Below are 14,248 nucleotides of genomic sequence, written 5' to 3'. Positions count from 1 at the left end.
GTCCCATTGAAAGGTCCTCGCATGGAACCTGCCGAAGGGAATGGCCTCGTATGATGCCACCATCCTTCCCAGGACTCGAGTGCAGTGATGCACTGACACCTGTTTTGGTTTTAATAGGTTCCTGACCAGTGTCATGAGCTCCTGAGCTCTCTCTATCGGGAGATAAACCCTTTTCTGGTCTGTGTCTAGAATCATGCCTAGGAAAGGCAGATGAGCCGTAGGAACCAACTGCGACTTTGGAATATTTAGAATCCAGCCGTGTTGCCGTTACACTTCCAGAGAAAGTGATACGCTGTTCAGCAACTGCTCTCTTGATCTCGCTTTTATGAGGAGATCGTCCAAGTACGGGATAATTGTGACACCTTGCTTCCGCAGGAGCACCATCATTTCCGCCATTACCTTGGTGAAGATTCTCGGGGGCCGTGGAGAGACCAAACGGCAACGTGTGAAATTGGTAATGACAATCCTGTACCGCAAATCTGAGGTACGCCTGATGAGGTGGATAAATGGGGACATGAAGGTATGCATCCTTTATGTCCAGAGACACCATAAAATCTCCCCCTTTCAGGCTTGCGATGACCGCTCTTAGCGATTCCATCTTGAACTTGAACCTTTTCAGGTATATGTTCAGGGATTTTAAATTCAATATGGGTCTGACCGAACCGTCCGGTTTCGGGACTACAACATGGTCGAATAATAACCCCCTCCTTGTTGAAGGAGGGGAACCTTGACCACCACCTGTTGAAGATACAATTTGTGAATTGCAGTTAACACTATTTCCCTCTCGTGGGGGGAAGCCGGCAGGGCCGTCGGTAAGGGGGCATCTCCTCAAAGTCCAGCTTGTATCCCTGAAACACAATATCTATTGCCCAGGTATCCAACAGGGAGTGAACCCACTTGTGGCTGAAATTTCGAAGACGTGCCCCCACCGGGCCTAGCTCCGCCTGTGGAGCCCCAGCGACATGCGGTGGATTTTGTAGAGGCCGGGGAGGACATCTGTTCCTGGGAACTAGCTGTGTTGTGCAGCTTCTTTCCTCTGTCCCTGCCTCTGGCAAGAAAGGACGCACCTCGGACCTTCTTGTTTCTTTGTGATCGAAAGGACTGCATTTGATAATGTCGTGCTTTCCTAGGCTGTGCTGGAATATCAGGCAAAAGATCAGAATTACCAGCTATAGCTGTGGAGACCAGGACCGAGATCCCTTCTCCACACAATCCTCAGCCTTGTAAGGTAAACCTTCCAAATGCCTCTTAAGTCGGCATCACCTGTCCATTGCAAGTTCCACAGGACACGTCAAGCAGAAATCGACATAGCGTTGACTCTAGAACCCAGTAGACTAATGTCTCTTTGGGCATGTTATATATATATATATATATATATATATATATATATATATATATATATATATATATATATATATATATATCTCTAAGACAGCATCTTTTATATATATCTATATATATATCTATATATATATATATATATATATATATATACACACACATATATATATATACACATACTAGGGTCTCAATCTCTGCTGATAAGGTATCTGTCCACGCTGCTACAGCGCTATAAACCCATGCCGACACAATCGCCGGTCTGAGTAGTGTACCAGAATGTGTGTAAATGGACTTCAAAGTACTTTTACTGCATGCTATCTGCAGTATCCCTGAGGATAGCTGTTAAGTCAGCGCTACCTTTTGGGCAAACGTGGCACCCTAGGGGAAGATTCCCATCGTATCCTGGCCCTAGTAGGGAAAGGATACTCCCTGAGAATTCTTTGTGGGAAACTGCAGTCTCTTGTCTGGAGGTTCCCGCTCTTTTTCTTCATGAGAGGAGGGAACTTTACCTCAGCTTTCTTCCCCTTAAACATGTGTACCCTTGTGTCAGGGACGGGTGGGTCTTCTGTATGCCGAATGTCGGGATCCCGGCGCACAGTATACCGGCGCCGGAATCCCGACACCCGGCATACCGACAACTATTCTCCCTCATGGGGGTCCACGCCCCCCCCGGAGGGAGAATAAAATAGTGTGGCGCGCGTAGCGCGCCACCGTGCCCGTAGCGTGGCGAGCGCAGCGAGCCCGCAAGGGGCTCCTTTGCACTCGCCACGCTGTCGGTATTCCGGCGGTCGGGCTCCCGGCGCCGGTATGCTGGTCGCCGGGAGCCCGAGCGCCGGCATACCATACTGCACCCGTCAGGGACAGATGAGTCATCAGTGATATGCAAAACATCTTTTATTACAATAATCATATATTGAATACTTTTCTGCCATTTTGGCTGTAACTTTGCATTATCGTAGTCGACACTGGAGTCAGACTCCGTGTCGATATCAGTGTCTATTATTTTGGATAGTGAGCATTGAGAGACTCTGAAGGTCTCTGCGACATAGGGACAGACATGGGTAGATTCCCTGTCTGTTCTCTAATCTTTTGTGCAATAAATTTATCTTAGCACTTAATTTCACATATCCAAACAGGTGTCGGCGTTGTCGACGGAGACACCAATCACACACACATTTGCTCCATCTCCTCCTTAGGGGAGCCTTTTACCTCAGACATGTCGACACACACGTACCGACACACCACACACTCAGGGAATGCTCATCTGAAGACAATTCCCCCACAAGGCCCTTTGGAGAGACAGAGAGAGAGTATGCCAGCACACACCCCAGCGCTATAAACCCAGGAATAACACAGTAACTTAATGTTAACCCAGTAGCCGCTGTTTATATAGATTTTTGCGCCTAATTATGTGCCCCCCCTCTCTTTTTACCCTCTTCTACCGTGTATCTGCAGGGGAGAGCCTGGGGAGCTTCCTCTCAGCGGAGCTGTGGAGAAAAAATGGCGCAGGTGAGTGCTGAGGAAGAAGCCCCGCCCCCTCGACGGCGGGCTTCTGTCCCGCTTAAATATACATTTTCTTGGCGGGGGCTCATACATATATACAGTGCTCAACTGTATATATGTGTACTTTTGCCAAACGAGGTCCATATGCTGCCCAGGGCGCCCCCCCCTGCGCCCTGCACCCTTACACTGACCGGAGTATGTGAGGTGTGTGGGAGCAATGGCGCACAGCTGCAGTGCTGTGCGTTACCTCAGTGAAGAACGGAGTCTTCTGCCGCCGATTTCGAAGTCTTCTTGCTTCTCATACTCACCCGGCTTCTGTCTTCCGGCTCTGCGAGGGGGACGGCGGCGCGGCTCTGGGATCGGACGACGAGGGTGAGATCCTGTGTACGATCCCTCTGGAGCTAATGGTGTCCAGTAGCCTAAGAAGCAGGACCTAGCTTCAGAGAGTAGAGCTGTTTCTCTCCCCTCTGTCCCACGATGCAGGGAGTCTGTTGCCAGCAGAGCTCCCTGAAAATAAAAAACCTAACAAAATACTGTCTCACAGCAAGCTCAGGAGAGCTCACTGAACAGCACCCAGCTCGTCCGGGCACAGTCTCAAACTGAGGTCTGGAGGAGGGACATAGAGGGAGGAGCCAGAGCACACCAGAATCTAAATTCTTTCTTAAAGTGCCCATGTCTCCTGCGGAGCCCGTCTATTCCCCATGGTCCTTACGGAGTCCCCAGCATCCACTAGGACGTTAGAGAAACAATGAAGATACTATTTGATGTCATTTCCCGGCAACATATTTCATTGCTAGCCATATACTGTAGACAACATATGCAGCATGGCAGAAGGGATAGTATACTTGCATCACATTCCATTTGTAACACAACGTTAGTGCTTTCTGGAAACATGCTTGTCTGGACAAACATTAAGGGATGAAATACAGAAATGCAGATAACCACAGTATCTCACCACATGGTATGGGTGCAATTGCTGAAGGAGAATAGATACTGACGTTCCCAATGTTCCTGGGCCTCCTCTGCTGTTACCTGAAATATGAAAGTTATTCAGAATATGTGGTAAATCCCATACAGAAACTCTCTCAATCACGTCATATCAACTACTGTATAATAAATAAAGAAAATACATTTCTAGTACATTCATGCTCAGAAATGAAAAAGGTATTTATAGAAGAGTCACAAGAGCCTGCGGACAGTACTCTCCCATTACTGTCTTCATCTATTGTACTATACTTGTCTTATATATATTCCCTGAGTACGTCACAGGGATACATGTTACACCGCAGAGGGGAGGGGAGGGGGGGGGGGGAGATGTAAAATGTGCAGAGAGATTTAGATTTGGGTGGGGTGTGTTCAAAATGAAATCTAAATTGCAGTGTAAAAATAAAGCAGCCCATATTTACCCTGCACAGAAACAAAATAACCCACCCAAATCTAACTCTCTCTGCACATGTTATATCTGCTCCCCCTGCAGTGCACATGGTTTTGGCCAACTGCCAACAAATTTGCTGCTGCGATCAACTCTGAATTACCCCCAATGGGCGGGTATCCTATTAGCCCCAATGCCAGCATTTATCGGGAATTATGCTTAATCTGCGATAATGGACCGCCGGAGCTGCGAAAACACATGGGATCAGGAACTTATCCCTGATCTCACGTGTTATCGCACGATCGTGGATCCAATTTCAGCCTTTAATTGGAAACTGCAATAATGACCATCGGCCCAACATATCGATATCTAGCTGTTCTTAACGGCCAAAAGAGCTTTGGAGGCTAACAAGATACCGCCCAATGTTTTCTGCATGCATACACCAAAAAATAAGAATTTACTTACCGATAATTCTATTTCTCGTAGTCCGTAGTGGATGCTGGGGACTCCGTCAGGACCATGGGGAATAGCGGGCTCCGCAGGAGACAGGGCACATCTAAAAAAGCTTTTAGGTCACATGGTGTGTACTGGCTCCTCCCCCTATGACCCTCCTCCAAGCCTCAGTTAGGTACTGTGCCCGGACGAGCGTACACAATAAGGAAGGATCTTGAATCCCGGGTAAGACTCATACCAGCCACACCAATCACACCGTACCACTTGTGATCTGAACCCAGTTAACAGTATGATAACAAAACGAAGTAGCCTCTGAAAAGATGGCTCACAACAAGAATAACCCGATTTTTGTAACAATAACTATGTACAAGCATTGCAGACAATCCGCACTTGGGATGGGCGCCCAGCATCCACTACGGACTACGAGAAATAGAATTATCGGTAAGTAAATTCTTATTTTCTCTAACGTCCTAGTGGATGCTGGGGACTCCGTCAGGACCATGGGGATTATACCAAAGCTCCCAAACGGGCGGGAGAGTGCGGATGACTCTGCAGCACCGAATGAGAGAACTCCAGGTCCTCCTTAGCCAGAGTATCAAATTTGTAAAATTTTACAAACGTGTTCTCCCCTGACCACGTAGCTGCTCGGCAAAGTTGTAATGCCGAGACCCCTCGGGCAGCCGCCCAAGATGCGCCCACTTTCCTAGTGGAGTGGGCCTTTACAGATTTAGGCTGTGGCACGCCTGCCACAGAATGTGCAAGTTGGATTGTGCTACAGATCCAACGTGCAATCGTCTGTTTAGACGCAGGAGCACCCATCTTGTTGGGTGCATACAATATAAACAGCAAGTCAGACTTTCTGACTCCAGCCGTCCTAAACTATATATATATATATATATATATATATATATATATATATATATATATATATATATATATATATATATTTTAGGGTCCTGACAACGTCTATTAACCTGGAGTCCTCCAAGTCCCTAGAAGCCGCAGGCACCATAATAGGTTGTTTCAGGTGAAAAACCTGACACCCCCTTAGGAAGAAAACTGGAGACGAGTCCCAGTTCTGCCCTGTCCGAATGGAAATTTAAATATGGGCTTTTGTAAGACAAAGCCGCCCATTCTGACAATCGCCTGGCCGAGGCCAGGACCAACAGCATGGTCACTGTCCATGTGAGATATTGGTCAACAGCATGTTCACTTTCCATGTGATATATTTCAAATCCACAGATTTGAGCGGTTCAAACCAATATGATTTTAAGGAATCCCAACACTATGTTGAGATCCCACGGTGCCACTAGAGGCACAAAAAGGGGTGTATATGCAATACTCCCTTGACAATCTGGACTTCAGGAACTGAAGTCAATTCTTTTCGGAAGAAATTCTACAGGGCCGAAACTTAAAACCTTAAAGAACCCCAATTTTAGGCTCAAAACACTCCTGTTTTCAGGAAGTGTAGAATTCGACCTAGTTGAATTTTCTTCGTGGGGCCTTCCTGGCCTCACCCACGCAACATATTTTCACCACATGTGGTGATGACGTTGTGCGGTCACCTCCTTCCTGGCTTTGACCAGGGTAGGTATGACCTCTTATGGAATGCCTTTTTCCTTCAGGATCCGGCATTCAACCGCCATGCCGTCAAACGCAGCCGCGGTAAGTCTTGGAATAGACATGGTACCTGCTGAAGCAAGTCCCTTCTTAGCTCCCCAGGCCCTTAGTCCTCTGTGAGCATCTCTTGAAGTTCCGGGTACCAAGTCCCTCTTGGCCAATCCGGAGTCACGAGTATAGTTCATACTCCTCTATGTCTTATAATTCTCAATACCTTGGTTATGAGAAGCAGAGGAGGGAACACATACACCGACTGTTACACCCACGGTGTTACTAGGACATCCACAGCTATCGCCTGAAGGTCTCATGACCTGGCGCAATACCCGTCCCGTTTTTTGTTCGGGTGGGACGCCATCATTTCCACCTTTGGTCTTTGCCAATGGCTCACAATCATGCGGAAAAACTTCCCTATGAAGTTCCCACTCTCCCAGGTGGAGGTCATGCCTGCTGAGGAAGTCTGCTTCCCAGTCGTCCACTCCCGGAGAGAACACTGCTGACAGTGCTATCACATGATTTTCCGCCTAGCGAAAAATCCTTGCAGTTTTTTCACTGCCCTCCAGCTTCTTGTGTCGCCCTTTCTGTTTACGTGGGCGACTGCCGTGATGTTATCCCACTGGATCAATACCGGCTGACCTTGAAGCAGAGGTCTTGCTAAGTTTAGAGCCTTATAATTTTGCTCTTAGCTCCATCTATGTGGAGAGAATTCTCCAGACTTGATCACACTTTCCTGGAAATTTTTTCCCTGTGTGACTGCTCCCCAGCCTCTCAGGCTGGCCTCCGTGGTCACCAGCATCCAATCCTGAATGCTGAATCTGTGGCCCTCTAGAAGATGAGCACTCTGTAATCACCACAGGAGAGACACCCTTGTCCTTGGATATAGGGTTATCCGCTGATGCATCTGAAGATGCGATCCGGACCATTTGTCCAGCAGATCCCACTGAAGAGTTCTTGCGTGAAATCTGCCGAATGGAATTGCTTCGTAATAAGCCACCATTTTTACCAGGACTCTTGTGCAATGATGCACTGACACTTTTCCTGGTTTTAGGAGGATCCCGATTAGCTCGGATAACTCCCTGGCTTTCTCCTCTGGGAGAAACACCTTTTTCTGGACTGTGTCCAGAATCATCCCTAGGAACAGTAGACGTGTCCTCGGAAAAGCTACGATTTTGGAATATTTAGAATCCACTCGTGCTGTCGTAGAACTATTAAAGATAGTGCTACTCCGACCTCCAACTGTTCTCTGGACCTTGCCCTTATCAAGAAAGCGTCCAAGTTTCTTTTAAGAAGAATCATCATTTCGGCCATTACCTTGGTAAAGACCCGGGGCGCCGTGGACAATCCAAACGGCAGCGTCTGAACTGATAGTGACAGTTCTGTACCACGAACCTCAAGTACCCTTGGTGAGAAGGGCAAATTTGGACATGTAGGTAAATGTCCCTGATATCCAGTGACACCATCTCGTCCCCTTCTTCCTGGTTCGCTATCACTGCTCTGAGTGACTCCATCTTGATTTGAACGCTTGTATGTAAGTGTTCAAATATTTCAGATCTCACCGAGCCGTTTGGCTTCAGTACCACAATATAGTGTGGAATAATACCCCCTCCCTTGTTGTAGGAGGGGTACTTTGATTATCACCTGCTGGGAATACAGCCTGTGAATTGTTTCCAATACTGCCTCCCTGTCGGAGGTAGACGTTGGTAAAACAGACTTCCGGAACTTGTGAGGAGGAGACGTCTCGAATTTCCAATGTACACCTGGGATACTACATGTAGGATCCAGGAGTCCCCTTGCGAGTGAGCCCACTGCGTGCTGAAACTCTTGAGATGACCCCCTACCGCACCTGAGTCCGCTTGTACTGCCCCAGCGTCATGCTGCGGACTTGGCAGAAGCTGTGAAGGGCTTCTGTTCCTGGGAATGGGCTGCTTGCTGCAGTCTTCTTCCCGTTCCTCTACCCCTGGGCAGATATGACTGGCCTTTGCCCGCCTGCCCGTATGGGGACGAAAGGACTGAGACTGAAAAGACTGTGTCCTTTTCTGCTGAGATGTGACTCGGGGAACAAAAGGTGGATTTTTCAGCTGTTGCCATGGCCACCAGGTCCGATGGACCGCCCCTTTATACGGCAATACTTCCATGTGCCGTCTGGAATCTGCCTCACCTGACCACTGTCGTGTCTTCGTCTGGCAGATATGGACATCACATTTACTCTTGATGCCAGAATGCAAATATCCCTCTGCGCATCACGCATATATAGAAATGCATCCTTAAAATGCTCTATAGACAATAAAATCTTGTCCCTGTCAAGGGTATCAAAATTTTCAGTCAGGAAATCCGACCAAGCCCCCTCAGCGCTGCACATCCAGTCTGAGGCGATTGCTGGTCGTAGTATAACACCAGTATGTGTGTATATACTTCTTAGGCTATTTTTCAGCTTCCTATCAGCTGGCTCCTTGAGGGCGGCCGTATCTGGAGACGGTAACGCCACTTGTTTTTATAAGCGTGTGAGCGCCTTATCCACCCTATGGTGTGTTTCCCAACTCGCCCTTACTTCTGGCGGGAAAGGGTATACCGCCCATAACTTTCTATCGGAGGAACCCCACGTATCATCACACACTTCATTTAATTTATCTGATTCAGGCAAAACTACAAGTAGTTTATTCACACCCTACAAAATACCCTTATTTGTGGTACTTGTAGTATCAGAAATATGTAACACCTCCTTCATGCCCTTAACATGTAACGTGTGGCCCTAAAGGAAAATACGTTTGTTTCTTCACCGTCGACACTGGAGTCAGTGTCCGTGAGGTAAATGGGCGTTTTTACAAGCCCCTGACGGTGTCTGAGACGCCTGGACAGGTACTAATTTGTTTGCCGGTCGTCTCATGTCGTCAACCGGCTCGCAGCGTGTTGACATGATCACGTACTTCCACAAGTAAGCCATCCATTCCGGTGTCGACTCCCTAGAGAGTGACATCACCATTACAGGCAATTTGCTCCGCCTCCTCACCAACATTTTCCTCATACATGTCGACACACACGTACCGACATACAGCACCCACACAGGGAATGCTCTGATAGAGGACAGGACCCAATAGCCCTTTGGGGAGACAGAGGGAGAGTTTGCCAGCACACACCAAAATGCTATAATTATACAGGGACAACCTTTATAAAAGTGTTCCTCCCTTATAGCATTTAATATATATTTATATCGCCAAATCAGTGCCCCCCCTCTCTGTTTTAACCCTGTTTCTGTAGTGCAGTGCAGGGGAGAGCATGGGAGCCTTCCCCTCAGCCTTTCTGTGAGGGAAAATGGCGCTGTGTGCTGAGGAGAATAAGCTCCGCCCCCTTTTCGGCGGGCTTTTTCTCCCGGTTTTTAAGAACTGGCCTGGGTTAAAATACATACATATAGCCTTAATGGCTATATGTGATGTATTTATTTTGCCAATAAGGTACTTATATTGCTGCCCAGGGCGCCCCCAGCAGCGCCCTGCACCCTCCGTGACTAGGTCAGTGAGCCGTGTGACAACAATGGCGCACAGCTGCAGTGCTGTGCGCTACCTTCATGAAGACTGTGAAGTCTTCTGCCGCCTGTTTCCGGACCTCCGTTCTGCCGTCTTCTTCAGCGTCTGTAAGGGGGATCGGCGGCGCGGCTCCGGGACGAACCCCAGGCTGACCTGTGTTCCGACTCCCTCTGGAGCTCAGTGTCCAGTAGCCTAAGATCCCAATCCATCCTGCACGCAGGTGAGTTGGAGATCTCTCCCCTAAGTCCCTCGTTGCAGTGATCCTGTTGCCAGCAGGAATCACTGAATGAAACCTAAAAAAAAACTTTTCTAAACAGCTCTTTAAGAGAGCCACCTAGATTGCACCCTTCTCGGACGGGCACAAAAACCTAACTGAGGCTTGGAGGAGGGTCATAGGGGGAGGAGCCAGTACACACCATGTGACCTAAAAGCTTTTTTAGATGTGCCCTGTCTCCTGCGGAGCCCGCTATTCCCCATGGTCCTGACGGAGTCCCCAGCATCCACTAGGACGTTAGAGAAAAAGATGAATATGGCAGCATGTCCCTGCACAGCACAGCACCAACTGCCTGTTTTATATTCTTGCATAGGTCACATGTAATCTGCATAATGATCCTCATGGCAGATTGAGTCATGTGTTCTTGCCATATTGTTTGCATGTAACTCATAAATAACACAGTAAGGGGAACAACTAGGCAAGCTGTAAGGCATGACGATTTGGTGTAAGCTACCTAATAAGGTCAGCTTAAAGAATAATACTGAAATTGTAATGCAAGCTATTAGTACAAAGCAAATAACACTTCTCTCTTTGCCAGTTCACCCCTACTCTGAGCATGTAAACTCTCCCGGGCAAGGCTCAAGAAGTTACAGCAGTGACAGTTATCCAGTGCACATTCCAATTCTATACCACTAGAATTCTGCATCAGTCATTTTACCCAGGATTCTGGGACTTGTTCTTTAGGCTACAAATAAACAAATGCACTTCTTTGCAACGATGGGGGAAATTGAATGTGGGCGAAGGGTATGAACTATCGTGGCATTTAACGGACAATTTTTTTCCTAAAAAAACGCTCCGAAATTGTCGTGTTTTTTATATGAGTGAATTAGGTGAAGAACATTAATTTAACCCTATACAGCTATCGAGCACACCAGGCAAAGCAGGCTCTCCAGACCCTGTGGTAGAACTTAGCCGAAACCAGTTTTCTAGCATAAGCAATGATACAGATCACCACATCCCAGAAAAAAAATTGCAGTCATGTTGAGGATCCATGTGGAAGCAAGGCCCCTAAGATAAAAGGCCCAGTCTGAGGAGAGGAAGCAGACCAGGGTCTGCTATCGACAAACGCTCTAGATTGGCATCCCGCGCCCAATCCGGAGCAACCAGAATAAAATGGCCCTCCATCTTGTTTCAACTTTTGAATCACAAGAGGTAGAACATCGGTGAAAAGATGTAACTCACGAGAAAGGTCCAAGAGACTGATAGGGCATCTGCGAGGAATGCCCCAGGTCTCGAGTCCTGGAATAGTAGTGGGGAAGTTTGCGATTTAGTAGTGATGCCATCAGATCTGTAGATGGGTAAGATAGTCAGCTTCCAAATTTTTTACCCCCAGTATGTGAACTGTCGACAATGTCAAGCGAAACCGTTACACGCACCATAGGATTCTGCTCAATTCTCGCATTACCTGGGGGTTCGTTGTGCCGTCCTGATGATTTATGTACACAGTGGTGTTGCCAAGCAAACCTTGACTTGATGACCCTGGAGAAGATGTCCTGTCTGACACAAGGCCTTGTGGATTGCTCGAAGTTACAAGATGTTTATGAGTAGATGAGATTTTCAGTCCGCTGAGTGACTCGGAAAAATCGCCTCCTGCATAACTGCCCCACAACCAGAGGCTGTTGTTCGTAGCGAGTACAGCCCAATACTGAACCAGAAAGGGATGACCCTTGACCAGGTGAGGCGTCTAAAGCCACTAAAAGGAGAGAGTGGCGAACCTCAAGAGGACCACAAAATTAGTTGAGACCTGATCTTAATCGGATAGCCGTTTCTAGACTAAACCATGTCGAAGGTAGACACCATCTTCCCTTCCCTAGGGCCTTCATGCAGAAATGCAGACACTTTCTGCAAGAGAGGAAGGACTGGACCATCACCTGCAGGAGACTACAGGTGAATTAGAAGGTGAGAAGGTGTTAGACTGGATTTGCACCAGTTGATGATCCACCTGTGGGATTGAAGGATGTGAACAGTTATGTGTTCTTGCAGTGTGACTAAACGGGCTGCAAGGAGAAGGTCGTCCAGATAAGGTACTATCCAGATCCCTTGGAGCCGCAGAGAAGCCACCATCACAGACATCATCTTAGTGAACATCCAAGGAGCTGTGGACAGACCGAAAGACAAGGCCTGAAACTGGAGAATGTACCTGAGAGACTCCATCTTGAATTTGGGGACCGAGAGCTAATCATTCAGGGATTTGATGCCAGAGATGGGCTGGTAGGAACCAACTGGCTTTCCTATAAGAAAAAGGTTTTAATAGAAACTAGAGTCCCTTTGATGGAGTCAAGTCTAGAAGAGACTAGAGACATAACCACAAAGCCTCAGATTTTGCAGGACTGCGAGGTAGTCCAGTGGTGAAAACAATGACTAGAAGGAGGAACCTTGAAGGACAGGATGTAGCCCCTTCCCACAATGTTCCGGTCTACAGAATCAGACGTTGCTTTCCATCAATCCATGTATAAAAAACAGTGGCAGCCTCCCACCTTGGAGATACCCAGGTGTGAGGTCAACCCAGAAAGGGGTAATGGCACTTTATAGATAGGACATGTTATCATTTATCCTAAGATGCTGCTGAGGAAAGTGGAGTCACTACCTAGCTCCACTGGGGTCAATAGTACAATTAAGAATAGAGGTTTCCCCAGTGCAAACTATAGGACAATAAAAGTAGGAAACTGTATATATTTAAAATACAAGAATTTTATTCAATATGATAATAATTTGGTGTATATAAATAATACAATCCAAAGGATTATGCTTAAGTAATTTAAAAAAAGGATATATAAATATATATGTGTGTGTATATTCTCACTTAATGATGATAATTGATTAGGAAAGTGAATATAGGTGAAAAAAAAACCTATTACCGGTAAACATAGACAATTGACATACCATATATAACACACATATAACACACATATAAAAGATTTTAAAACAGGTTTTAAAAAAGCCAACATTGGTAAAGGGTAGGTAGTAGATTCTGCTAAACGAGCTATGGGAGCATCTACTGGAGGAGTTTGCCATTTGTACTTGTCAGATAGAGGGAGAGGGTAAAATGATATAATTTGCTTAGAAACCTAAGAAACCTAAGCGTTTGTTAGGCAAGACCCAATTATCAAAGAGGAGATCCTCTAACTGTGCAGAGGATAAAAAGTTACCGCTTTCTTTTTCTTACATTTAAACAAAGACTGATTTGTGTCCATAATAAGTGGATCTAATTAAGGCTCACACATTAACATAATTATTATGTTTTCCTTCCTGTAAGGAGAAACATACTAGTTCTGTTAATTCATCCTTCGGCAATGAGGACACTTCAGAGTTACTCATACCATGATCATCGTGTTGTGAGAAAAGCCCTGTTAGAAGGATTGGGACATTTAGCAGGATCCAGTATCTGTTGTAAGGATGTGGAGAACTTAACCAGACCTGATCAGACAGAGGGGCTGTGTGCCCAAGGAGCTAACATGAAAAAGAGTCTGCTCTCAAATCCTGAAAGAATTGCCTTGACATGGCCAACCATTAAGACAGCTCTGTCACTGCCTGAGACAGTAGATTTATGGGGAGGGGGTGACATTGCCCGAGACAGGTAGAAGTCCACTCTGGTTCTGGCTGAGGACACCTGTGGCCCTGGCTGCACCATAATTCTGAGCAGAAGGCCCAAAGACACCTTACCATTTTTTTCAGGAAATGGATTTAGCAGAGCACCCTTCCCTGAGACAGCTTTCAGTAGGTTAGTATGTCTAGTTTTCATACAGTTGAATAGAAAACAGTAACTCTAGCAAAGGTGCAGTGTAGAATAACAGTCAGACTTCAGAAATAGATGCTACCTATAAAAGTAGTTAAATATTATAGAAATAAAACTGCAATGGACATTGTATGGAGAATCTAACATTTATAGAAGTTGCAGAGTAATTCTGTATGGTGTATCACACAGGTTGCAGTGGATATTTGTGTGGAATATCACACTAGCAGCTGAAACGCACTCTAAACACAACACAGAATAGAGAGAAAAAAAAAAAGAGATATACAGCAATGTCACAACCACCAATACCAGACCCAAAGGCAAGGTAGCGGGTGTGAGAGAATCTAAAAACCTTGCCCAGAAATGAGGAATCGGGAGGGACTCTCCTCAGCAGACTGAGAACGGCACCGCAAGCTGCAGAAAATGGCCACTCA

General features: G+C 46.6%; 1 protein-coding gene across 4 annotated transcripts in view; it reads right to left on the bottom strand.

Moving 5' to 3' along the window:
- The window catches only part of SBNO2 (strawberry notch homolog 2), a 233,572-nt gene that overhangs the window by 13,969 nt on the left and 205,355 nt on the right, over positions 1 to 14,248 (bottom strand). For all 4 annotated transcript variants that reach the window (XM_063914353.1, XM_063914354.1, XM_063914355.1 and 1 more), the window contains one exon: positions 3,800 to 3,876. In XM_063914353.1, coding sequence (XP_063770423.1) covers positions 3,800 to 3,876 — 77 coding nt within the window. The remainder of the gene's footprint in view (positions 1 to 3,799; positions 3,877 to 14,248) is intronic.

This window comes from Pseudophryne corroboree, chromosome 1 (genome assembly GCF_028390025.1).
Source record: "Pseudophryne corroboree isolate aPseCor3 chromosome 1, aPseCor3.hap2, whole genome shotgun sequence".
Lineage (NCBI taxonomy): Eukaryota > Metazoa > Chordata > Amphibia > Anura > Myobatrachidae > Pseudophryne > Pseudophryne corroboree.
The sequence above is the reverse complement of the archived record's forward strand: the minus strand, read 5'-3'. Positions and strand labels throughout refer to the sequence as shown.